Source organism: Perca fluviatilis, chromosome 23 (assembly GCF_010015445.1).
Source record: "Perca fluviatilis chromosome 23, GENO_Pfluv_1.0, whole genome shotgun sequence".
Classification (NCBI taxonomy): domain Eukaryota; kingdom Metazoa; phylum Chordata; class Actinopteri; order Perciformes; family Percidae; genus Perca; species Perca fluviatilis.
In genome coordinates, this window is record NC_053134.1 from 19,734,530 (window position 1) to 19,760,479 (window position 25,950).

The 25,950-nt window shown below is 40.2% G+C and overlaps 2 protein-coding genes across 4 annotated transcripts in view; one reads left to right on the plus strand and one right to left on the minus strand.

The window, feature by feature from the left end:
* Positions 1-25,950, plus strand: part of LOC120553210 (small subunit processome component 20 homolog) — a 176,476-nt gene that overhangs the window by 102,593 nt on the left and 47,933 nt on the right. The window lies entirely within an intron of this gene.
* Positions 1-25,950, minus strand: part of LOC120553212 (chemokine-like protein TAFA-2) — a 73,690-nt gene that overhangs the window by 1,464 nt on the left and 46,276 nt on the right. Inside the window, exons 3-5 of one of the 2 annotated variants that reach the window (XM_039791390.1) lie at positions 16,631-16,783; positions 9,287-9,411; positions 8,656-8,712 (exon numbers count right to left, since the gene is read on the minus strand). In XM_039791390.1, coding sequence (XP_039647324.1) covers positions 8,683-8,712; positions 9,287-9,411; positions 16,631-16,783 — 308 coding nt within the window. In that variant the 3' untranslated portion in view covers positions 8,656-8,682. Of the gene's footprint in view, positions 1-8,655; positions 8,713-9,286; positions 9,412-16,630; positions 16,787-25,950 lie in introns of both variants that reach the window. The other variant, XM_039791388.1, reaches the window with a different exon arrangement.

Genomic DNA, 25,950 nt, shown 5'->3' on the forward strand with positions numbered 1-25,950 from the left:
TGGCTATACTAGCATGAGAAAAATGATGGCTACATTTAGTAATTTCACCCTAACTTAACTAGAAAGTCTGGGCTTGAGCAACACCCTGAACGCACCTGAACAGAAACGCAAGCGATTGCTATTTCCTTGAGAAACAAGCAGTCAAACTTCACATAAGGTAGCAGTAAAATGTGAAACAAAGTTTCACTGATTTGGGCATTCTCTCAATAAGCAAGCGGAATGGATTTGATAATGAAGCACTGACGCAGCCTCTGAAAAGAGCAGCGAGTGGATAGACAGATGCACAGATTTTCGACATTGTAAAACTGAGGGGTCTAAACTAATAACTGTTAAAAAGTGCATTGACTTATATAATGTCTCCAACGCCCATGGGTAAAGATTTTTTTTTAAGACATCATCAGCTTCTTCACAAGGACGAAGATTAGCTTCTTCATACACAGGTCACACTGTGCAGTCCTTCTGACCGGGTGAATGAACAGCCTTCAAGTGTAAAATAGGGCTGCAGCTAACAATTATTTTTAATTGTCGATTAATCTGTTGATTATATTCTCGATTAATCGATTAGTTGTTTGGTCTATAAAATGTCAGAAAATAGGGAAAAATGTCGGTCAGTGTTTCCCAAAGCCCAAAATGACGTCCTCAAATGTCTTGTTCTGTACACAACTCAAAGATATTCAGTTTACTGTCACAGAGGAGTAAAGAAACTAGAAAATACTCCCATTTAAGAAGCTGGAAAAAATAAATAAATAAATAAAGACTCAAACCGATTATTCAATTATCAAAATAGTTGGAGATTAATTTAAATAGTTGAAAACTAATTGATTTAAGCTACAGTATTAAACTAGAGCTGGGCGATTTATTTTTTTATTTTTTCCTATAAAAATCTGCGATTATTATTTTTTTTTTATAAAAAACTTGATTTTCTACTCTTTCCCCCCCCCCTTCCATTTAAAACAAAATAACTGCGAACTGTAAATATATTTTAAAAATATATATTGTATTTAATTAAAGTGCATCAACAGACAAAATTGCAAAGGCAAACCCTTTTGTCTAACTGAAAAGTCACTGTGCAGTGTGCAACAAAGATTGTTAAAAATCCAAATTATTTATACTGTATAATGAACCGTAAGGCTGCATGGTTCGGCTCGACCACAGGTCAGTAGTGGCAGCGTAAAAGTCAAGTCCTTTCAACTTGCTTATTATCTTTTGCCGAGTGTTGTTATACAGCTGAGGAAGAGCAACGTCAGAGAAATACTTGCGGCTAGGTACTGTATATCGAGCGTCCAAAACTTTCAGCATGTTGTTAAACCCTCTCTTCTCAACAGAGTAAACTGGCAGCATATCTGTAGCTATGTAGAGGGTAATTGCCTGACTACTACTGAAGAGGGGGAGAAAATTTTTTTTTTTTGAAAATATGAATCGATTTGACCTACCAACTCGATTTTTAAATCAAATCGATTTTTTTCCCAGCCCTATATTAAACTTTGCAGCTCTAGTGTTAGTTCAAGTTGTGGAATGATTTCCAATATATAATATTCAATATCACTCCAGTACCTCCTGAAAGATTTGTATTGGCTTCATGTATCAGCACATGGATCTATCAGTTGGACTCGTGTGCAGTATCTGGGATGAAGGGTTTGTGCTCCACACACTGAGGTTTTCTCTCCCCTAGTGCGATGCTGTCAGATACTCTGAAGACCTCCATTCTCCTTGAGATTAAATTGCCTGTCATGAAGCCCAGTGGCTGACTGGCAGCTCCTCTGCTCCTCAAAAAGTACATTCTGGAAAAGACTCTCGAGGAACATAACGTAACGGCCTTCATAACGACGTCCGCTATCGATTCCAACCGTCTGTCAGCCGCCACGTAGCTTTGACGGACTGAGGGAAGCAGTCGCCCGAACTTGTAAGGCTCCATTATCGATGCTGAACTTGTGATAGGAAACAGACAGTTCTGACAGCCTGGTTAGATTAATTCACAACTGGCTGATTTGACACCGAGCAGGCCAGAGCGGCAGCGCCCCACTGCACAGTGCCGTATATAAATCATCCTCAGTTAATGCAGAAAAGCAAAACAATCCAAAAACCACCAGGCCATCACTTGACGAGAAAACCTGCATAATCATATCAAACCCAGGGTAAAGAGTTTCCATAAATTCAGGTTGTCGCAGCACTTTGCCTGTCTCTGTAGAGGCTGAAATACATTCTTCCCTTTACAGAGTCATTTACATTCTCAGCTGTCACTGTGATTAATGTGGTACTAATTTGAGAATAATTCCACGCTGAAAAGACAAAGAGCGGAGCCGCTTCTTGTCAGCAGAGAAAATGTCTTCAGAGATGGATCACACTGTGGAGGGGGGAATCATTAACAGTATCTGACTGTTTGAAACATTGCTAAAAATACTAAGAGGAAAACTAAGTCTTCAGTGGGTGTTGCGTGTGTTTAATTGGTAGCTGACAAGTGCTAATTTAACTGGCAAAGGATTCATTTCCATTTAGTGCCTCAAGTAAGGTTGGCTGAAAGATTTAACACAGCAGGTGCATGGGCTTGTGTTTGTGTAATTCAGCCGTTTAATTGGCACACCACGGTGTCCTTCTCAGCAATATGTTTTGGGTTGTAACTACGGAGGCATGGATTTAGCGTCATGAGAACATGAGACGGTAGGAGGAGAAAACATTCAGTATTCGTTTGTCAGGCTCAACTGTTACTATGAACATGGAAAACCTGCATCTGTTACAAACACACAATGCAAAAAGTACTCTAAGTACTAGTATTTTCCTAGTGTTGAGAGGCATTGGGGCTGTTGTCACTGCATATTCACAGTGAAGTAACTAGAAAGATTTGCACCTTGACTGCCCTAAGTGGCAACAAGCGATAGCTAGGGCTGTGACGATAACTGCATCACGCAATATTGCAGTGACTTGACGCTACCGCGGTGATGACGTCATCACTGTTGTTTGTGCTGGTGAAAGTTACAGGACTGCATATGTCCTGTGATATGAAATCTAACACAATTATCATTCTTTAGTTATCATGTTCAAGAAATTCTGGAGAAAGAAAACTTTGCACAAAGGGGATGGACAGTCCATTAAACATGGGGGATTTTTTTTGTGATCAGTTATTTCTAGGATTGAGTACTTGATGTCTACAGATAACGTTCAATTGAATATATAATACACAGTAGAGAAGGGAAGGACTCAGACAGACATTTTCTCTGTTCGCAGTTGAGATGGACCATCGACTGTAAAGAAAGATGGACGACGCGTCTCAGCTTCATCCCACTGTACAAAAGTGAAGCCAAAATATACCGGATACTAGGGATGTGCAATTAATTGAATTTCAATTTTGGCTCCCAACGATCACCAAAATGGTATAATCGAGAAAAAACGATTATTTTGACATGTTCTGTTTTGCAAGAACTCTCTTATTTTGTCTTGTGTTCTGAATGACACGCGCATGCGCACATCCACACGCGCACATCCGCCCCTCTCGAAGCCAGACAGGGAGGCAAGTCGTGTGCATATCCGCTGGAATTTCAAAACTCAGCGCGAGTAAAGATGGCTGCAGCGTTTGGTGAGCAAAAAAAAGGCAAAACCAACTCAGTTGTCTGGGAACAGCTAACGTTAGCTAACCCTGTGGTCCCTCTGCCTGTAGTAGACGTTGTATTCCCCCGACACGCTGTATTCACTTACAGTTTAAAACTTTTTCCAGCTTAGTGGGGGTGCACTGCTTAAAACCAAGATGAAAAAACAAAGTAATGTTCCCTCAGCATTTAGTTTAAACTGTATGTAAATGAGCAGGGACGTTGAATCACCTGTTTCACGTAACGTTACTCTAGGTACCGTCTATGTGCTGGATTTTTCCTAAGGTTAGCTAGCAAATAAGCCCACTGACGGCAACATTATTGTTGATATTTTGGCACAATGTTTCGTAATGACAGCAGTAGTGGTCATAGTGAGTGAACATGTGATGTGAGATGCACATTGTGTTATGTCTGTGGAACTGTTCAGTAGCTGTGTAACGTTATGTGTGATATCTGTAAAGCTGAACCGACTCACAGTAGTAAAACAGATTTTATTCTGATCCAAAGACTCTTTCTGTGAGATAAAGGACACTAACAGATTATACCCTGGACACTATCCATTATATCCATATGTTAATGAGTAATCGTGTTAAATAATCGTGATTTCAATATTGACCAAAAATTATTATTTTTTCCATAATCGAGCAGCCCTACCGGATACTGGCGCCGCCATCTTGTAATTTTGGAGCAAGAACCATTGACATATAGCTATATAATGGACCAACAGAGCCCGTTGCTCTGGACGGAGACCAGTGAAGGCTGTCGGTACACGATCCGTTCTGCCTGCACGATCCGTTCTGCACATGCGCAAGATAATACTGTTTTACCGAGGATACGACCTGCACGATCTGTTCCACGCTAATTTGACGTGAGCAACGTGTCTGAAAGTTGTAAGTGTTCTGGTAGCTGTGCCAAGAGAAATCTCAATCATTCCCAATCTTACAGAGACGGAGAGTGTAGGTATATGTAAGGAGATAACATAAGCACAGGCTAATTATTGCTAACTAACATGCTAGTTAACATTAGTAATTAAACCTAAACCGCTAATGTAAGTCGAAACTGCCTGCGAGCTTCTCCTGTACTATACGGTAATTCCTCTACTGTTTGACAGTAAGTCACTTGGTTATGACACAATCGTTAGCCTATTTTTACAAAAACGTCTGCTACGGAGCCATAACGTGAGATACAAGGTAATGGAGCCTTTTATACGTTGTCGTGTTTCTTTAGAACTAAACAATGGACAAATCGAGTCTTTAAACGCTTCGGATGTAAAGTTATTCTCAGTCAAGTGACGTAAAAAAAAAAATGGCGGTCAGCGGAATGCTAACAGGAGGTGATGGCCAGTTAGCAACAAAATGGCGCCATGATGGCTCGAGTTCTGAAGCGAAGCTTACCCCCTTGGCAAGAACCTGGGCAGTAGTGATCGTGCGGAGTATCTAAGTCCCACCCATACACCCGTTCGACCAATCGCAGGTCAATCACAGCTGTCAATTATGACGTTTTACCTGTTTTTATAGCATCAAATAACTAACAAAAACCAAACGTATCAGAAAAATGAACACAACATCAAAGTCTTTTGGCTTCACTTATACAGTCTTGGCATCAACCCCTGAGACAATGTTTTACCATTGCACTTCACACTGCTGAATTAGCCTAGCAGCTAGCGGAGTTTCCCTCTGCTCATAGCTTAGTCCTGACAGACCACCACGATTTGAATTTCAGCTTGCATGCATGTTTTTGTAGCCTCACATTGTTAAGTTAATATTGGTAGAGAGAGCAACAAGTTAGTGGACTACTGAGTTGCCCTCTCTCTCTGCTCAGCTGTCTCTGCTCTGCACCGGCTGGTGAATCACTTTTTTTTTTTTTTTTTTTAAATCTTTATTGACAATAGAGCCTTCTGTCTGTGAAATGGATCAAATGAGAGGAGAGAGAAAGTAGCCTGGCCGTAAATGACAGCAAAACGGCAGTAAAGACTCTCACACTGAGCTGGAATTGAAACACTGCTGCAACGTATGTCTTTCTGTTTAATTAAAGGTGTTTATTCTGTTACTGTGTTGTTACACTGCATTAAGAAAAATTCCATACCACACAGCCCTAGAGAAAACACTATTTGTTATGCATGAGTTTTGCAGAACAGAACTACTCATTCTGATTGCTGAAGGCGATGTCAGACGAATAATGCGAACCATATATTCTGCTCCTGCCCTGTTGTGATCACTTGTTGGAAAAGTACACACCATCTTTTAACTTGGAGGTATTCAGAACCTCAATCCCTGTAAGATTTGACGTTCTCTATACCTATGTAATATCTCAAAAGTGATAAACTCTGATTACCCCTATGGCAATTCTGCTGTTGGCATGTAGTAAAAAGAAAAACCTAACATAACCTGAGGCTCCCTTGACTAATGACCGGAAATACCGGAGTTATCCGGAGTTCATCAAATAAGTTCATCAAATTTTATATATATATATATAATGGAGAAATTGACCTGCTCCCTCAATGAAATATCTGGTCAAGTGGGTTTGAATTCATTAGACCCATGAAGACAAGACTTTACATGAAAGGTTTGCATGGACGCATAAGATATATGGCAAACGGGAGGAAATTTGATTCGGTTTCTTCTTGTTTGTTTTGTCTTTGAAATGTCAGTCGTGACTTCTTATATAGGTCAGCAATTAAGAGTTTCAGTTTTTTTCTTTTTTTTTTTTTCGTTGGGATGTAATGAAACCTGTCCTGTGAAGTTGGATGTTTTTTTTCTTCTTACCTTTCCAGATGTCTGTGTTTGCAAGTCCAAAAGACATCGTTACCTCTCGCTGCCATTTGGGTGGTTTTAAATGTACAGCTTTTAACACTGCAGCTCAAGATCTTTGCATGGCAGAAACTGTTAATCAGTCAGAGATTTGCTCCACTCTGAATGCTTGTATTCCCCGCTTTGTCCTGGGATTTGTAGTAGCCAGTCACTGCTTTGTTTACACTGAATTCTCAAGGTGTTTCCTGTGTGTATTGATGCATTCATAAAGAGTGATAGAGACCAGTATCTCTGGAGGTTCCAGGTTCATGTTGTGCTATTTCCTCAAAAGCTTTGCAGAGGTGCTTCAAGCAGCATGCAGATAGATTTGAAACTTAGGGAACTGGTCTCTCTAGCTGAGTTCAAAGGTGTGCAAGATAAACCCGCTGGGTAATGCTGGTGCTTTGAACAGGTTGTTGTCTGCGTAGATCGTCAATCTCTTCTTGCTCTGCTCCCTATCTCGGTTGTAGTTGCACTACAGGGAAATGTGGTTAATAATCCCATTTGCCTGGTCTGTTTTAAAGGGGTGATAGAATGATTATATAGGGTATTTCACACTGTTCCTTATGGTCTCCTAATGGGGTATGTAACATTGGTTGGGCTGAAAATGGCCTGGTTGATATTTTATTGGCCCATATGCATCCCTGTGTTTTGGCCCTATTTGTAACAAGAGCTTTTCTTCCAAATATGGTATGGTCATGAATATTTAGATGAGCTGCGCGCTGATTGGTTGAGCGACTTGCCATACGCAGACATTAGAGACGCGCGCTGATTGGTTGAGCGAATCCCCAATACACATACATTAGAGAAGCAACAGAATCTCATATTCCAGACACTGCAATGTTTCATTACCAAATTCACTTCCGAGACTTTTTTTAAGCGAGAAATCAACTATATAAAGCTGAAATATGGGCCGTTTTACAAAAATTGATGGCTAATTGCAAATTTGGTAAGACGTGTCGGACTTTAGGAGCTCCACACAGTCTGACGAGAAAGCGGCTGCTCCATACCCAGCGCAAAGTCACCCTTTGTGGATACTGCACTACGGGGCTCCGCGGCCAGCTGCCGGCATAACTAATATATTTACAGTTTGAATTTCGTCACACCACTTATATAACATCATTCCCCAATGTCTTATAAGCTAACCGTTGTGTCCGATTTGATTTTAAGGCATTTTTATGAACGCAAGGCGTCTTTGTAGGACGAGCAGCTGCTTGCTATATGTCCCATTAATTACAATGGAGAAATATCGCAGCTTGCTCACTTTCGCATAACTAAAGTATATTTACAGTTTGAATTTCGTCACGGCATGAATATAACAGGTTCCTCAAGGTCTTACAAAGCTTAGCTAACACTTGTCCGATTTCGGATTTCAATTGAATGTATTTTTGTGAATGTCAGAGTTAGGAGGAGGCTAGCTAGCTCTCATTGATGGACTCCATCTCACCGCGGCTCTATCAATGAGACTCGCGGACAAGAGGCTTTTATTTCCCCGATTGTTTAAATAACTCAACACACATACCCATTATAAGATTAACTGGAACCTGCGGGATACGGTAAAAGATTGCGGGCGTAACAAGCTCGCTGACACTGCGGTCAGGGCGGCGATGTAGCAACCCAGGCAGCACCAACACCGGCACCAAACTCCGACACACAGTCGGAGAAAATTTGCAATTAGCCATCCTTTTTCGTAAAGCGGCCCATATTTGAGCTTTATATGGTTGATTTCTCGCATGAAAAAGTTTCAGAAGTGAATTTTGTAATGGAATAGCAGAGATCTGCGTGACCTAGCTAGATTCAGAAAACTACCTGATCTCAGGTCAGTTGTGTAGCCTATGTAAATGTTGGGGCGTGACCGTTCTCTTAATACACCCATGGCTGTGACAAAGGTTCCGGTTTTTGGGAGGTTGACGCCAACTTCCAGCTTTGTTGGGATTCGCCCGTTTTCAGCGGCAGTTTCAAGAAATGAGATTTTCATAGTAAAGGGGTGTCAATGGGATTTTGAGCTTCTATGTATGTCCTATTTACCCACCGAACTGTCGTTATTCAACTATGACAGGGTAAAATCGGTTTTGCATTCTATCACCCCTTTAATGAAAATGTGATGTGACACTATGCAGTAGTGCATACACATTTGTACAGTGAAGTAATTATGAGACACAATGATCCTTGTTGGGAATGTCTCTGTAGTTTTTTATTTTATTTGGAAGTTAGGACAACAAGGTATATATATATATATATATATATATATATATAAAAAAATAAATTGGCAAACTGTTTATTACCTGGACTCCGCTGTGAAGCCTCTGCCGTTACCAAAGCTGCTCTTTGTCCGCGGAAATCTTTCCAGGCGTTGATGTTAAAGAAGACAAAAGAAGAAAAGATATGTTTAACTTTCATACTTGAAGTACTTGTAGTTACCAAAAATCTATTTCCAGATGTTCAGGCTTGTTTGTTAGATAGATATCCCATTTTGAGGTCCCGACAAGTCCCTGAATCAATAGCCCCAGGCTCCAGGCGCCCGGCTCCAGGCAGGTGTGGTGCGGACAGTTTAAATAATTAAGTACATGGAGAGAGGCAGAACTGAAGTCTACGGGTCGTCATAACACGGTGAAGGATATGGGCATCGTGTTACAACGTTAAAAGCAGGTAATTGGAGTGACTAATTGGCCAGCTTGGGTGCTCAAAGTGGCCTGAAAGTGCTAAGGAGACATGGCAGCCCATTGATCCCAGCCCCCCCGGGGGTCCAAGCACCGACTGCAAACATTAGCTGTTCTTAGGTAAAGGCCTGGCCCTGGGCAGACGACTGTTACAGAAGCCACAGCCGGTTGACTTTGAGGAGTTGGAAGTGTTGCGAGGTCAGATTCAACAGGTTTCCATATGTTGTCGTGCAAGTGTTTTGTTTCTTAAACTTACCTTGGTAGTTTTGATCTTGTTCCCTGTCGCACAGCTCCAGCCCTTCAGATCAGGAAGAACTTTGCATTCCTCCCCGTCAAGGCACGGATGCATCTGACACCACCACTTCTGCTCCACTATGGAGGCTGCAGGTTAAGAGACGTCAGAGAGCAAATAGTCAGACATGGCTTTGTTCGCGTTGTCTGTAGGCCTTCACACCAGTGTTAATTGCGTCAACAAAAACGATTAAAAACATTTGACAACTTGACTACATGATAAAAACGAATGGATAGATAACTATTGTTTTAATGCCAAATCTGAATGCATCTGCCAAATCACACATTATATTATCCTGATTGGTCAAACTGTATCCTCCAACGCCCAGAACGCATTCAAGTCCTATTACTTTGGATACATTTTCCCCTACTAATGTTATCCTATATTTACTGTATATTGATGATGATGCTTTTTAGTCAATGTTGCCGGGCTGGCTGGCATGTTTTCTAATGTCTACCCTCTAGCTATTTTGTTGCCACTATCATTAAAAATACTCAAACCAAATTAAAATCAAGTGGTAAAATTAAAAATTAAAATGTCGTGCTCAACTCTAAACGTTTGCACAATTTTGAAAAGTCTTTTTTTAATTTAAGGACATAATCGGTGTCAATATTTCAAGCTCCCATCCATAACGTTACAAGCCTGAAACAAAGCATCTCCTTAAATACCAATCAAATCATCACAAACAAGTCTGGTAAATGATGTAGGATGCGCTTTTTGACTCGCAACACTCGCTAAATCTATCATCTTTTGAGTAATTCAACGCACTTGTCGTACATATCTACGTGTTGGAGATGGGAACTGGAAAAAGATGACTCTGAGGGGAAAACCTGCTGCTGCAGTGAGTTGCCTCAATAAAAAGAGCGCATTAAGCTTCTGCTACTCCATTGTACAAGACATCATTTAAATTTGGCGTATTACAGAAGTCATTATCTATTTTCCACATCCCCCTCCACCAGCATTCACCAGCACCAAGTGTTCTTTCCTAATGAAGAGCACTGTTATTATAATCCACACATAATGCAGAAGCCTCACTAGAGTATATTGCACAGAATGGACACTTTATGACATGAGGGAATCAATTTGGACCACACGGCCATGGTTATAGCAGCGCAGTGGTGTAAAATGTGCATCAGGTCAACTGCAAGCAGATGGTGGTTGTGTAACGGCGGCTATTAAAAAGCCACAAAGGTTTCTCATGAAATGAAATGGGAGTATTGATAACCAAACATACATCAAATGCATGGTATACGTTTCACTTCACAGTTAATGGTGCTTTAAAAACAGCTAAGACTGAAAACATGTGGGAGCAAAAAATAGACTTTTTATTCATTTTATTGTCTCTGTTGTAGTTGTTAGAAATGCCTCTAAATATTTGCTTTAACCTTGAGCTCATATTAATTAATGATCAGTAATGTGTTTTTTGCATATTGTATTAAAAGTAAAGGCCTGAGCTGCATGGCCACACATACTAACTGTGACTCATCTGTCATCAAAACAAAACTGTTGAAAAATCAAAGCGTTTGTTTTAATCAGAAGTTAAAATGTTTTAATTGCAATCATGTGCCAGCATTAGAGATGAGAGAGAGAGTCTTGTGGCTGAGTGGCTTTGGAGTGTGGCCAAAGCATAGTTGTGGCAAGAGTGTGACATTAGCTGACTCAAACAGTAAAGCAGATAGGGAGTTGTAGTTTTGCTGTGAAGTGCAAAATCAGAAACCAAACCTGGTAGCTGTGTCTGACTGTCAACATGTGATCGTACAAAGGTTCTCCAGGATTGTGGATAGATTTTACACAGATATTAATGCTCAGGGTAACTCTCCCCTCCATTTTTAAGCCTGCTGTACATTACTTACTACTGTACCTTTTATACAGACTGGTAATGTAACTGTAGTTTAAGTAATCGCCAGTAGATTGGATTAAAGTTCAATTCCCACTACAATGTTTACATCAACCAATGTGTCCCTGAGCAAGACACTTAACCCATAGTTGCTCCAGAGACGTGAATCCTCTGACATATATAGCAATTGTATTGGATAAAAGACATGTAATGTATGTGTACTGTAGATATGGGAAAATCTCAAGGGATAGCTGCAAGGCCATGGTCACATGACAGGTGGGACCAGTTGTCAGGCAACTAGTGACACAAGGCAGTTATTGGTCATAGCCATAGGCTGTATATGAAGATGGACGATGTCTCCGCGTCCTCCAACTGTACAAAATGAAGCCAAATCACCACAGACGCGGGCGCTGCCATCTTGTAATTTTGGAGCCAGAGTCTGTGCAGTCAGGGGCTGCGGTTCGAAAAGTAAAAAAAAAAAACATGTCCTTACTAACCACTCTTTCTTAAACCCAGTGGTAAACGTCCTGAGTAATAATCAAAGCAGTTACTGACTGCTGTCCTCGTGCGTAAATGCGCACAGCAGAGCAGCAGCGGTCATTTCCGTTTACACTTTAGAGACTATTGTCCTCATGAATGATGTATTTCTGTAGCCAACCCGCAACAATCTAACCCTTATATATGTACAGTAGATTTGTAGGCCTTACACGTTCTGCTTATCTTGCATTCATTTAACAATTATTTTTATCCTTTTTAATCGGGATTCATGTGGATAAATGAGTGGACAGGAGGGTAAGCGTGAGCAACCAATAATGATAATAAGCTTTATTTGTCTTTTCCTAATTCCTTTTGAATTCTCCTTCACATCCATCCTTGACCTCATGACGTCTACCATCGGAGTTAAGGAAAAGTGGTTAGTAAAGGACATAGGAGGTAATTTTTTTTTTTACTTTTCGACCGCAGCCAGAGAGTGGAGCTGCAGCATAGAAGTACTGCCCACAGAGCTGTCAATCATTAACAGAACCCATCTTTGGGAAAAATGTATGTGACGTGTACTTCCGACTTTTTATGTTGGCCCATGTCCCATCCACTAACATGGAGGGGGTGGGATTTATGACGTATACTGCAGCCAGCCACCAGGGGGTGATCCAGATGTTTTGACTTCACTTTTGGGGAGCTGTCAATTTATCCATCTTTATACTGTATACATGTGGTCCCAGCCAATAATTAGTCCGACACATTGTCGTTTTTACACTTAAGTTTTTCTTCAAACTAAACAAAGGAGATGCAATGTGCTAATTATTGAGTTTAAAGGTGCTGGTAGGTGGATTTTTTTCCTTTGGACAAAGCCAGGCTATCGGTTTCCCCCTACTTCGAGTCTTTATGCTAAGCTAACCATCTGCTTGTAGTAGGGATGCACACAAGTCAGTGACTCGAGTCTGTTCGGTGTGTTCCATGCCGTTGTCCGAAGGGCCATCGGCCTTCATTTTGGCCAATTTGACATGTATAATCAGCGGGGCGGGCACTGCCTGCAGTCAGACTCAAATGACCCATCTGATTGGTAGAGTGCTAACCCAGAAACGGGGACCGGAATGAGCGTGACTAGAGTCTCTCAAAATCTGATGAAAATCTTTTAAACTGACCTTTGTCGATCTGAAATGAAGACAGATTCACCACCTGCACGTCCTATTTCTCGCTTAAAATGTTTTCAGAAACACGTTTGGTGAAATGTAAATGGACTGTTTTTATATAGCGTTTTTTGCTAGTCTTAACAACTACTCAAAGCGCTTTAACATAGTACAGGAACCATTCACCATTCACACACACTCACGCTGTGGATGTAAATTTAATTCATTTACACTCCGGGTGTGCAGCATCGGGGGCACCTCTGGGTTCAGTGTCTTGCCCAAGGACACTTCGGCATGGGACTGCAGGGCCAGGGATCGAACCACCAACCTTCCGATTGGCAGGCGACCGCTCTACCACTGAGCCCCTATAACTATTTTAGTACAATATGAGATCATATTCTGAACAAGCCGCAATGACAGTCTGTCTTTGAATTTCCGGAGAAACCAGACCCACGTGACGCGTTCGTCCAATCAGCTTTTTTGACCAACTTGGGGAGACTGATCAGTCCAACTGCTTTTTCTGCCGAGGGTCGGCCGTCTAGTCGGTTTGTCTGGGCCTTAACTGTCCAAACTATTCCTTTTAAGAATCCCTGTTGATATAATACTTTCCAGTTTCTGCATTTCACTTATTTTCATTTTTATTGTCCCCATAGTAATGTCTTATTCATCTAGTACATCAGGTTGAAATGAATCCATCCACTGGACTTTACCTGTCCTACTACTACAGTACATTCCAGGGTTAAATGTTGATCTGACATTGAGTGGAAACCTGTGCCATGTGTTACACCCAGTTAGTGATTCTTATAAGTTAGAAAGCACTGCCCCCTCTGTAAGAAATCAATGGCTCAGCCAATGCACACCAGTTTTCCCATTCGTGATATGGTCATTTAAATTTAAATTTGCTTTTTAAGTTTTCTTTACTTGTAGGACAATGCTTTTTTGGAAGTCCTCATGCGATCAAGACACTTTTTGTTTTAGAAACTTAATTCAGTATAAGTGTGCAGGTACTTTCTGTGGCTACTTATTTGAATTATGCATTGAAATCTATTCAGGTTTTCTCTGATGTCTGATGTTCTGTCTTCATATAAAGAGGAGATTCATATAAAGAGGAGCTAAAGGTAATCCCTGGTTGCAGAAGAAAGAATAATTAAAAGGTTAAGTGCGGAACATTTTTTTCTGAGATCACCGTGGAGCTTTAAACTGAGGCCAGTGGCTCACAGCTCTAATTTGCAGAAAATGTCAATACTAAAATGTCAAGGAATAGGTCAAACACGATTGGGTCCAGAGTTTAGCCAGAAACCTGCGCTTTTCAGACCAAAGTGAAGCAGCCACTTGAGCTGAGTTGGGGGTCTGACACATTAGCATGCTAAGAGACCCTGTGGGCCATTGACTTTACAGTCAGGCAGTGGGCAGCTTCACCTTCATTCATAGGTGATTAAAAAGAAAAGCCCTTAGGAGCCTCTTAGTAAGGCTGCTGGATTCAGCAGACAGTATTGACTGGGTGCATACAGTCAAATATAATCACATGGTTACGTCAGTCACTCTAATATGTTATAGAATCCGACAAGATAACCAAAAATTGAAGAACTTGCACTGCTGCTTTTATCACTCCAGGAGTATTTTATAGGCTACCAACATAGTACTACTTGCTGCTGCTCATATTCTAGTTCAAACAACTAGTTCCATCAGTACTGTACACAGGGCTTAAAGTATTCCGGCACCGTGCGGCCGTGAGGGGAAAAAAAACAACAAAAACTTGCATGCGGTTTAATATTTTCGAGTCAATTGATTTCACATACCAATCATATGAGAGGTACGCAGCTCTAACTAACGCAAGTACTCTAAGTACTGGGCCTGGTGCTGGATTTCTGGCGTATGACTATTTTAGAAAAATAAATAAATTTAAAAAGTCCACGTGGAATTTGTTTTTGATGCACTGGGTTTAACCAATCATCGAACTTCCACCTACCAATGAAACAAGTTAGCCAATCAGATGCAAACTAGGGCGGGTCTTTGCCAAGTGCGTTGTAGTCTCTGTTGTAACGTGGCAAAAAAAAAGGTGGAGACGGGAAGCTGTTGAGCACTTGGTGCCTCAAATTAAGGGAACCGGGTGCTTGCTTCTGCAGCGCAAGTTCAAGGAAGATACTGTAAGAAAGTACTTGCTAGTCATTAGATACTAGTCACAAAGCTTCGCCCATAACCCTATATAACCCACTTGAACCTCTGTTAGGATTTACTTGGGATTTATAATAGCATCATCATTTATGTAGTTTTGCATTAAATGTCCCATGAAATGGAACTACAGTACCCTTGAGCATAATCTTGTGTCGGGGATACACAAATGTTTTGCACTGGGGCATATTACTGGAACGCATATACACCTACAGTGCCTTGCGAAAGTATTCGGCCCCCTTGAACTTTTCGACCTTTTTTCACATTTCAGGCCTCAAACATAAAGATATAAAACTGTAATTTTTTGTGAAGAATCAACAACAAGTGGGACACAATCATGAAGTGGAACGAAATTTATTGGATATTTCAAACCTTTTAAACAAATAAAAAACTGAAATATTGGGCGTGCAAAATTATTCAGCCCCCTTAAGTTAATACTTTGTAGCGCCACCTGCGATTACAGCTGTAAGTCGCTTGGGGTATGTCTCTATCAGTTTTGCACATCGAGAGACTGACATTTTTGCCCATTCCTCCTTGCAAAACAGCTCGAGCTCAGTGAGGTTGGAAGGAGAGCGTTTGTGAACAGCAGTTTTCAGTTCTTTCCACAGATTCTAGATTGGATTCAGGTCTGGACTTTGACTTGGCCATTCTAACACCTGGATATGTTTATTTGTGAACCATTCCATTGTAGATTTTGCTTTATGTTTTGGATCATTGTCTTGTTGGAAGACAAATCTCCCGTCCCAGTCTCAGGTCTTTTTGCAGACTCCATCAGGTTTTCTTCCAGAATGGTCCTGTATTTGGCTCCATCCATCTTCCCATCAATTTTAACCATCTTCCCTGTCCCTGCAAAAAAAAAAGGAAAAAAAAAAAAGCCCCCCCAAACTTTAGGGAGGGGGGGGTGTTTTTTTTTTTTTTTTTTTTTTTTTTTTTTTTAACAATACTTTTTTTTTTTTTTTTTCCTCCCCACCTCCCTCTTCTTTTTTGTTTTTTCCCCTTTTTTTTTTTTTTTTTTTTTTTTTTTTTTTCCCCTTTTTCCCAAATTTTGGCCTTTTTTCCCCCCTCCCCCACCCCTTTCATGCGGCTTTTTCTTTTTTTTTTTTCTTTTTTTTTTATAAAGAAGGGGGTTTTTTTTTTTTTTTTTTTTTCTTTTTTTTTTTTTTATTTTAGCTTTAATTTTTTTTCACCCTTTTTTCCTTTTCTTTTTTTTTTTTTTCTTTTTTCTTTTCCCAAACAAAATAAATTTTTTTATTAAAGGATTTTTTTTTTTTTTATATTTTTTATTTTTTTATTGAGAAACAATGCCAATTTTGTTTTTTTTTCTTATTTTTTTTCCTTTTTAAAAAAATTTTTTTTTTGTGTGTGTTTTTTTGTTTTTTTTTTTTTTTTTTTTTTTTTTTTTTTTTTTTTTTTTTTTTTTTTTTTTTTTTTTTTTTTTTTTTAATTTTTTTTTTTTTTTTTATTTTTTATTTTAATTATTTTAATATTAAAATTAATAATAAAATATATTTAAATAAAAAAAAAAAAAAAACAAAAAAAAATTTTTTAACCCCCCCTAATTTTTCTTTATAAAAAAAACAAAAAAAAAAAAAAAAAAAAAAAAAAATGGAGCATCAGCAGAAAAGGAACAGAAAAAGAAGATAGCCCATGAAATATTCAGCCGGAGCTTACCATCTACACATGACGGGGCGGCCCTGGTGGTGCCGGCCACTTGCCCGGGAAAGCAGGAGCACTTCACAGTTTGCGACCGCTCCTCGATTTTGTTCTTGTTGCAGCAGCGATGCAACGCCACCACCTCGCAGGTGCCTGTTCGGACATGATGCGCTGCTGGAGAAACAACAGGAAAGATGAAATAATCAGCAAGGATACACTCCACCGGCGGTGCAATAGTTATGTCTACACACTGCTGGCCTTGGATTGAGTCCCATAAGAATATCTCTCTTGGGTCTCTATTGTCTGCTCTGCATCCGCCTCATCAGTCTCAATAATGAAAGAATTACCAGGGCGAGCAGACTACCAATTTTCTTAAAAGGGGCCTTTTATTACAGAGGGTTCAATTTTCCTCTCTTTATGTGCTTTATTCTTTTAAAAGTACCTTTTTATTTAACGTTTTTGAGGGTGAATGCTAGTTTTTGTTCATACACCTCCACTGTGTAGCCCTCTCTTTTACAAATTTGTACTCGCAGGCCAAGGTCGCTCTGATGACATCAGGGTTATTTTAAAGCTCAAGAGACATTATACAACTGTTTTCACAGACTGAGTGGCACTCCCCATGCCTGGTAGACTGAGTGTAAGATCAGTGGAGTGACCCTATAAAAGTGTTTAGTGTTTCACTCAGAATCTTCCTTTTATCCGTATTTAAACCTCAAAAAGTATACCTCCAAAAACACTGTAACCTAAATTTCCCATAATGCAACTCCATAGCATCATTCATTATACCACCCCTAACTGGTAAATGCCCACATATTTAAAACCCCACACTCTGAATTTGTAACCCAGGTTTTCTATCATAAATTTGAAGTCTTAAAGATACCCTGTGGAGTTTTTGATAACTCGCAGTCATGCCCTTAGAAAAACGTTGCTCCGTAGTGCTACTGTACACACACTTGCCGATCATCATCGCCAATTGAACACCCAACAAACAAAGCAATGGGCCAGCAAAAGCAAGGAAGAACATTCATAAATGTTTGAGGAAGAAAATACACCCAATACATTTTTGGTAAGAAACACTGAATGGAAATATGACTTGTTTTGGCATGTTTACCACTGTGTTGCATCACCTTTTTCTTTTAACAACACTCAATAAGCGTTTGGGACACTAATTAATTGTTGAAGCTTTGTAGGTGGAATTCTTTCCCATTCCTGCTTGATGTACGACTTCAGTTGCTCAACAGTCCGGGGTCTCCTTATTTTGTCATATTTTGCACTTCATAATGCGCCCCACATTTTCAATGGGAGACAGGTCATAACTGCAGGCAGGCCGGTCTAGTACCTGCACTTTTTTACTACGAAGCTACGCTGTTGTAACGTGCAGAATGTTGCTTAGCATTGTCTTGCTGAAATAAGCCTGGACGTCCCTGAAAAAGACGTTGCTTGGTTGGCCACATATGTTGCTCCAAAACCTGTATGTACCTTTCAGCATTAATGGGGCCTTCACAGATGTGCAAGTTACCGCCATGGGCCCTAACACACCCCCATACCATCACAGATGCTGGCTTTTGAACTTTGCGCTGATAACAATCTGGATGGTCCTTTTCCTCTTTGGCCCGGAGAACATGATGTCCATGTTTTCTAAAAACAATTTGAAATGTGGACTGGTCAGACCACAGCAGTCCATCTCAGATGAGCTCGGGCCCAGAGAAGCCGGTGGTGTTTCTGGGTGTTGTTGATATATGGCTTTGGCTTTGCATGCTAGAGTTTTAACTTGGACTTGTAGATGTAGCGACGAACTGTGTTAACTGCTAATGGTTTTCTGAAAGTGCCCCTGAGCCCACGTGGTAATATCCTTTAAATAATGATGTGAGTTTTTAATGCAGTGCCGCCTGAGGGATCGAAGGTCAGGGGCATTCACTGTTGGTTTTCGGTCTTGCCACTTACGTGTATCAGTTTGAACATTAAATATCTTGTCTTTGTAGTGTATTTAATTGAATATACTGTAGGTTGGAAATGATTTGCAAATCATTGTATTCTGTTTTTTATTTACATTTTACATAACGTCCCAACTAAATTGGAATTGGGGTTTGTAGTACTAGCAGCAGCTTTAAGCAGTGTAGTGGAGGTAACCATTCAGGACCTGGCATTGCAAACATAAGGAACAGTATTTTCATCCTGATCAGTGTATTTGATGGAAAAAATACCTTTTTAAATAAATAATATCTGAAGTATGGGATGGTAATGATTGGAACTGATAACGTTTCAGATTTCCCACAACAGGCAGCAGCCTTAAAAAAAATGTCAGATATGTGATGGGGAAAGTGCAGCGCTGCAGTATTTGGAGCCAATTTCCAGATCACGCTCCATTGTCTGAATTATTTAGAGCCTGAGCTGCTCCATTCTCTTTTAATTGCATGTGACATTTTCTTGAGGTGTCCTTCTGCTGAGATACTCGCTGCTGCAGTAAACAGTAAATCTGAAATGACTGCGTGGAACTGGTCCTAACTGTCTCTACTGTTGTGGCTCAAGCAAACCCAGTTAATTCCGTTTTCACTTCGGCGTGTTATGTCGGTGGACAGCAGTACATTTCAGCTGCTCTAACAAGCAACTACTGAGACTAACAGTGATGGAGTCAGCTGCTCTGCTGAGACGGAATTATATTAAATCTGACAAATATGTTGTGCAACTGTTGAACAACACTGTACCTCAGAGATTTACCTGTTACCTTTTTTGTTTAGAACTCGAAAAAACACTGCATTCAGTGGGAATCTTGTACTGTATTCCACTACACTGTTTTTGGCTTACCGACGGTCTGTGATTGCATAGCATCAAACATTTCACTGATGGCTGCTGCTGGAATACACAAGTGAAAAGGAAAATGATAGAATCCATTTTTTTTAAAAGACATAGACAGGAAAGGAAAGTTGTCCTTTTATTATCCATTATAATCCTCATATATCAAAAAATAATGCAGGTAGTTGCCCGGAAGTAGCAGGATGCTTACTCATGCTCTGGCCCGAACAAGAGAAGATATGAAAGACAAGCACACAGCAAGCCGAGCTGCTTCAGATGTAAGAGAAGTGCTGCCAGTATCTCTCTCTAAAAGACACGCTTCACACTGAGGCTGTGGTTTTTCTGACTGGATTTGGAGTTCTACTTGGATTCCTACTCGGCTCCCCCTGCCAGCAGATACAGAGAAAAGCATTTCACTCGGGAATAAGTCTGTCCTGCAAACCGGCTTTAAACCTGCTGCGCTGCCGCTGAGACGGAGAGACAGAGAGGATCCCTCTGGCCCTGGACATGCTGCTGCTGCCTTTGGGGTTTTGTAGATTGTTGTCTTTCACAGTTTCAAAAGACAAGCATGCAAAACAGGATTCATGTTGCATATTGTTCCCGTCTCCCCTTTTTCCTGTCTGGATCTAAATGCCAAAAATAAATAAAAGTATCCATGCATGAAAAATTAGAAAGGTTTCAGGAGAAGGACATAATATTTACTTACTAGAAATTGTGTGGGACATTTACTGTACTTTTAACTCAGCTGAGCCTGTGTAATTGTGCGACTTGTGACTACAGGTTTTGGCATACACTTTTTCACATGGCCTGGACTATAACCAAAGTTAGTTTTAATTCTCTAAACTAAACCATAACCTTGTTTTTTATTATTTTAGTTGCCTTAACTGAGCCGCTTTCTGAAACTAACAAATGCTTGTTTCATATTTCTTCGTCACATAATTCTTGTCCATCTCACATAATCTACACATCACAATTTGTGCTCATTTCACAAATTTCTTTGAAATGGTTTTGCTTTTTGTCCGACAGATTCTTTTAGTCATGCGTTCAATGTGGCTCTCTGGATGGCGACCTTCTATTCGAAGGCAATCTGGGTCACTCGGTCCACCACTTTGGTTCAGACCGAAATTTCTTAACTCTCACATTGATTGCCATTTGGCTACATTTTGTAAAGACATTAATGGTTCCCAGATAATGAATCATTCTGATTTTTTTCCTTTAGTGACACATTTGTGGTTTTGAGTGAAATGTCTCAGGCATTTGATGGATTACCATAACATTTGCTCCACACACAAACACACTTAGTCCATCCCCTGACTTGTCATCATCATCAGGTCGAAATTTCAATTGGCCCACACTTTGGTTTAAAAACTAAGATGGTGAACATGATACACATTATATCTGCTAAACATCAAAGCACTTCATTATCCAAACCAAATGCACAAAAAAGTCAAACAACTAATCCTCTACTTCCAATTAACTTTCCTTCACACAATTCTTGTCTCTATTTCTGCTCATTTTTTTTCAGTCTTCTGGGATTGTGTTTTGCTTTTGTCTGAAAAAAAATATTTTTGTCTTTTATCTACTGTTGACTTATTTCCCTCTTAAGCAGCTCTAAACTGCAAATCAGTGCCTCCTGAGAAGCCATTTTGATGTAGTATAAAGGTTTAAGTTATTTGTTCTTCAGCCAGAAAAATAAAATCGGGGGTAGCACTTCAAGAGAAGTGGTTCAGGGAATTGTTTTTCAATAGCAATTTTGACACTACTGGAGTGACTGTCTTGTTTTGGGGAATAATGGCACAAAGTATAATGAGAGGTGAAGATACTACGTATCATCTTTCACACTGTCACCATCCTTTTTAATTGATATTCTAAAATAGGATCATGTGGGGGGGGGGAAAGAGAATATAAATCCACATCCAGTAACACAGACATTTTCAGAATAAATATTTAACAAAAGGAAACAAATGTGATTCATGGATGTATGAAAATCAGACCTGACCCTACCGGATGACTTGCTACAGTTTTGTTTTCACGTGATTGTACGGTTTATGAGTAAAAAGGGAATTTGCATTTCAAGAGAAATGCCAGTTCCAAACAAAAGCCCTCAGGCTTGTTACATTGCTTTGCAGGTAAAGGAAACAAAATTATGTGAAGTAAAGAGGCACAAAAGAAAAAGAAAAATGTCTCTTTTAATTATTGTTTCAATGTGTGCACAGCCCATTGTTTTCAGTGCTATTTGCTCATGTGCTTTTGTATCCCACAAACCGAGAGACACTAGTCCTTTGCTGATGCAAGCATTGAAGACATGAGTATAAAAACAGCGTAATTGTCTACATTCTAGCTCAAACCTGCTGGAGACAGATGTATACTAAATCTCTTGCAACTGCAACTCAACTTATCCTTCTGTAAAACATTCCACTGAGTTAGAAGGTCTGATTTGATGACACTCATCAACAGACTGTGTTGGGAAAAGGAAGAAGCACTGTTTGCATCACACGTGTGAGCTTTCAGAAACCCACATCCAGTAAGGCGAAGCATAAATCATCTTACCAAAAGGAGAAACCTGTTTGAAAATATAATGCTGCCTTTTCACGGCTAATCGGAGCATAGAACTTAGTGAGTGCAAAGTAAGTGCTTACTTTTGACACGTCTACTGATTTAATGTAGTAAAAGCCGACTGACACAATCTCCTAGGGTCTTAATGGCCATACATAGCTCAGTCTCAGACCCAACTATTACTGTAATAGCATGGTTATAGTAATTATACATGATAATTTAACAAAGCATGAATTGCTCTTAGTGCAATATATCTGCACAGAAAAGTGTCCGATATGACACATAATTACCGTTAACTATCTCAGACAAGTAGTCTTATCTTTTACTTTTGTGGGTTCATGTTAGACTCCGTCGATAAACAATTACGTTGTCTTTTAAAAGGCTAATAACTATAATAAGGTTTCGGGCCATTATCTACCTGTTTGGCCTCCATTAAAATAGACAATTGGTAAGTGTGGCTAAGGTATATCTGCTGTTTGTTGACGGGGTGTACGTCAATGCCAATGATTTCTTGACGAGGTGCTAAGTGGTACATATATTACAAGATATTATAAAACCTGAAGAACAGAAAAAAAACTGAGGCATCACTCTGACAAAAAGACATTTTGGATCCTCCTGTCCTTCATAAATGATCCCCTTCCTCTTCTACCTGCTCTAGGTGCTCTTATCTCAAAGTAAAAAAAAAAAAAATCCTTTTACCTCTGTCTATAGCTGTCGTTTGGAATCCAAGCAACTTTCTGTTACATGATCAATAATTATCCATCTCTGTCCTCATGTCCTTTGGCCTTGCTCTCATATCTGCCTTGTTTGGTTGAATTGACTTCTGTAAAGCAAATAGGTCAACCAGTTCCCCCAACGCCAGCGAAACGCAAAGTATTCAAAGATCCTGACGTCCAACTCTCATCAGGCAGGGCAAGGCTCTCAGGTTGCAGGCACGTGTTAAACTAACACCTAACACGTCAGTCAGCTAGAGAAATGCTATCGCTAGTAAGCAACAGTAGCTCTTTGAGCAAGCGGCTAAGGCTAAGCGGTTACACACTGGACTGAACCGACGCCTATTCTTCACGCGAGATGCAAGCGTGTTGGAAGCGTTTCCAGGCAAAATAGAATAGGAAAATATGTTTATATGTCATTTAGACACGAATGCATATTAATAAATGACCTCTTGATGTTTGAAAGTCTCAAGGTTTTGACATCAATGTAGATATAAATGTAATAAAAAATTTCAGAGAAAAGATTTTCAAATATTGCACCTGTCATACAGAACAAAATATTCTGTAACATATTTTGCAGTCAATACTGCCGATGTTGTCTTGCTTTAATCAAATCAGTAGGCTATATATAAAGGGTAGGATAGGCTACAATAACAACGTAGTGTGTGTTCTGAGTGACGGTCCAAAATCAGATAGGCTATATAGGCTCTTTACAGCTACACAGTTGTTATAAACAGACAGCCCACACATTTTTCAGAGTTTGAATCTGTCGGCGCTATGTCCCGAGATCCCTCCCTGTACCTAGCAGCAGGAGCAGCGCCGCGTCAGACACGCTTCTGGTGTGTAGGACACAGAAAAATCCATGCAGCCGCCACGCAGCTGAGACGCAACAGAAACGCCACGCTCGTGCAACGCATCCAATGTGTAACTTACTAATTGTAAGTTAGCAAGCTAGCTAAATTGGTCACTAACAGAAAAAGGTGACTTCCAGTGGGAAACCGCTGGGCTGTCATGCGTTTTGCACCCCAACCCGTTGTCACCATATTCCACTGAAGGACACACAGCTTGTGTGGTGTTTTGATTATTTGTACAGTAAGGAGGATTTGCATTTAACTTTAAGAAATCAGCTGTTTTTTGTTTTGGTGATAACTCTCACTCTCTCCATGCTGTTTTCTTGTTGCATTGCTAAGGCTGGATCTTAATTTTTGTTTCAGAGCTGAAAATGTCAACTAACTTTTGCAGTACTGTAAGTGAAGACACACTAAGCTTAGCTGGTACTTTGCCTTTTTCCTGAACAGGCCTGAGTCTGTTCTGTTGTCTGTCATTTTATATTGTTTACTGTATGCACTGTTGTCTGATGTGTACAGTGCTGTGGAAATGAATTTCCCCTTGGGGACAATGCAGTCTAAAGTCTATTAACTGTGCAGTGACTACATTGAAATTGAATTTGCAGAAAAAATTAAGCCATTTAAATTTAAAGCAATAGTCGACATTTTGTGAAATCTGCCTTTTGGCTCTCTGGCAGAGAGCTAAATGAGAAGATCTGTATCACTCCCTCGCTTTAAATGTGAAGCTACAGCCAGTTAGCTTAGCTTAGCATAAAGACTGGAAAGAGGGGGAAACTTCTCGCCTGGTAGCAAAATCCACCTCCCAGCACCTCTTCAGCTCACCAATTAACACGTTATAGCTCATGTGTTTATACCTTACAAAGAACATGACAAGTGTGACATGACACGTCACTGTGAGGTTGCCAGGCAACCAGCAGAGGAAGTCTGTCCCTTTTGTAAAACGATAATAAATTGTATAAGTTAAAGTAAACTCCAAAAGCTGCTTGGAATGAAATTTGGATCCGCTCCTGAGAACTAACCTGAACTCCCAACACCTGATGCTGTCTATTAGACGGCATGAATCCTTTGAACCAAAGTTGCTTTCAGCGAGTAGTAGTGATGGGCCATTTCTCTCTGAAATTACCCTGCTTGAGAAGCTTTTATATGTTGGTCTCTGGAGACGGAGGAGAAACGGCAAATGATGCATACTTTGTATCATTCATGAATCATAGTTTAATCATTGCTGATTGTTTGCTGCCAAAAATACCACCTCTCGTATAGAGAAATGATCTCACTGAGTGCAATTCCCTCTGTACAAACCTACATAACGAGGTGTGTAATTGTTATGTTAATGGAGACGAACAGATTTTCCCCTCAAACTATTTGTTACTTTGTTGCTAGCAGGTTAGAAGAGTGACAGATGAGGATCTGTCTTTCAGCCACAATTACAAATCTGATTCAGGGAGCCAAACGATGTAAAATACTGAGCATGTGGATTGATTGTAATGTTTAACTTTGGGCTCCTGTAGTGTCTCTGGCTGTTAGTTACTGCTCTCTCAGGGGTGCAAGCAGTGTTTATCTTTCTTGGCAAGATCCTTCTTATGCAATCATATAAGTCATTTTTATTACAAAGTGCAGAAAGTCTAAGGTGCAGAGCAAGCAACAAACTTTGATGCATGGAACACAAGATCTACTGTACAGTAAGGCAGACACAGAGGTTCATGCATCACACAGCATTTACAACTGTAAGGGAAGCACCTCTACTGTACTGCAAACTGAAACTACACAAATACCACCTGAGAAGCTAAGGGTCTAAAAATACTGTGTGTGAACCATCAAATATATTTCACTCCACTCAGGCTCCAGTTCCCCTTAGCGACCTGCATACTTTGATTCTTGCTAAGGTTTGCCATTGTGGACACAGAAATCCAAGGCTGTAATGTGTCTGCAGGGATCCCACACTAGCATAATTTGAAGGTCAGAATTTAAACTCTCGACACCCATTTGGGCAACCATAAAATCTGAAGGTGCTCTGCCCAGAGATATGGTGCATTCTTAAAGCCAGGTGGAGGTGTATCCCTGCCATTCTTCTGATTATGATGATGTTAAGTAGACCTTTACATGTGGCTGGATCAAAAGAAGTACATTTCCAGGATAAAGCCTGACATGCTGGATGTCAGGCTTTGTCCCTCTGCTTCCGCTCTCTGTGTGTTGCTGTTCTCAAAATCCCTTTGCTACTTGAAACAACGATCTTCGAGCTAGCAAGCTACACGCTAAAGATGGCAAGTTTTGAAGAAAATTTGAATCGTGCAACAAGGCATGCCTGCTTGGTTCTTTTGGGACCGTTTTGGGACCATTTGGTGGGGATTGCTTTGGACGAAGTACACACAGCGATGCACAGGAAAGAGCAAATGACGTTTAACCATATATCCAGCTAATTTAAATAGCT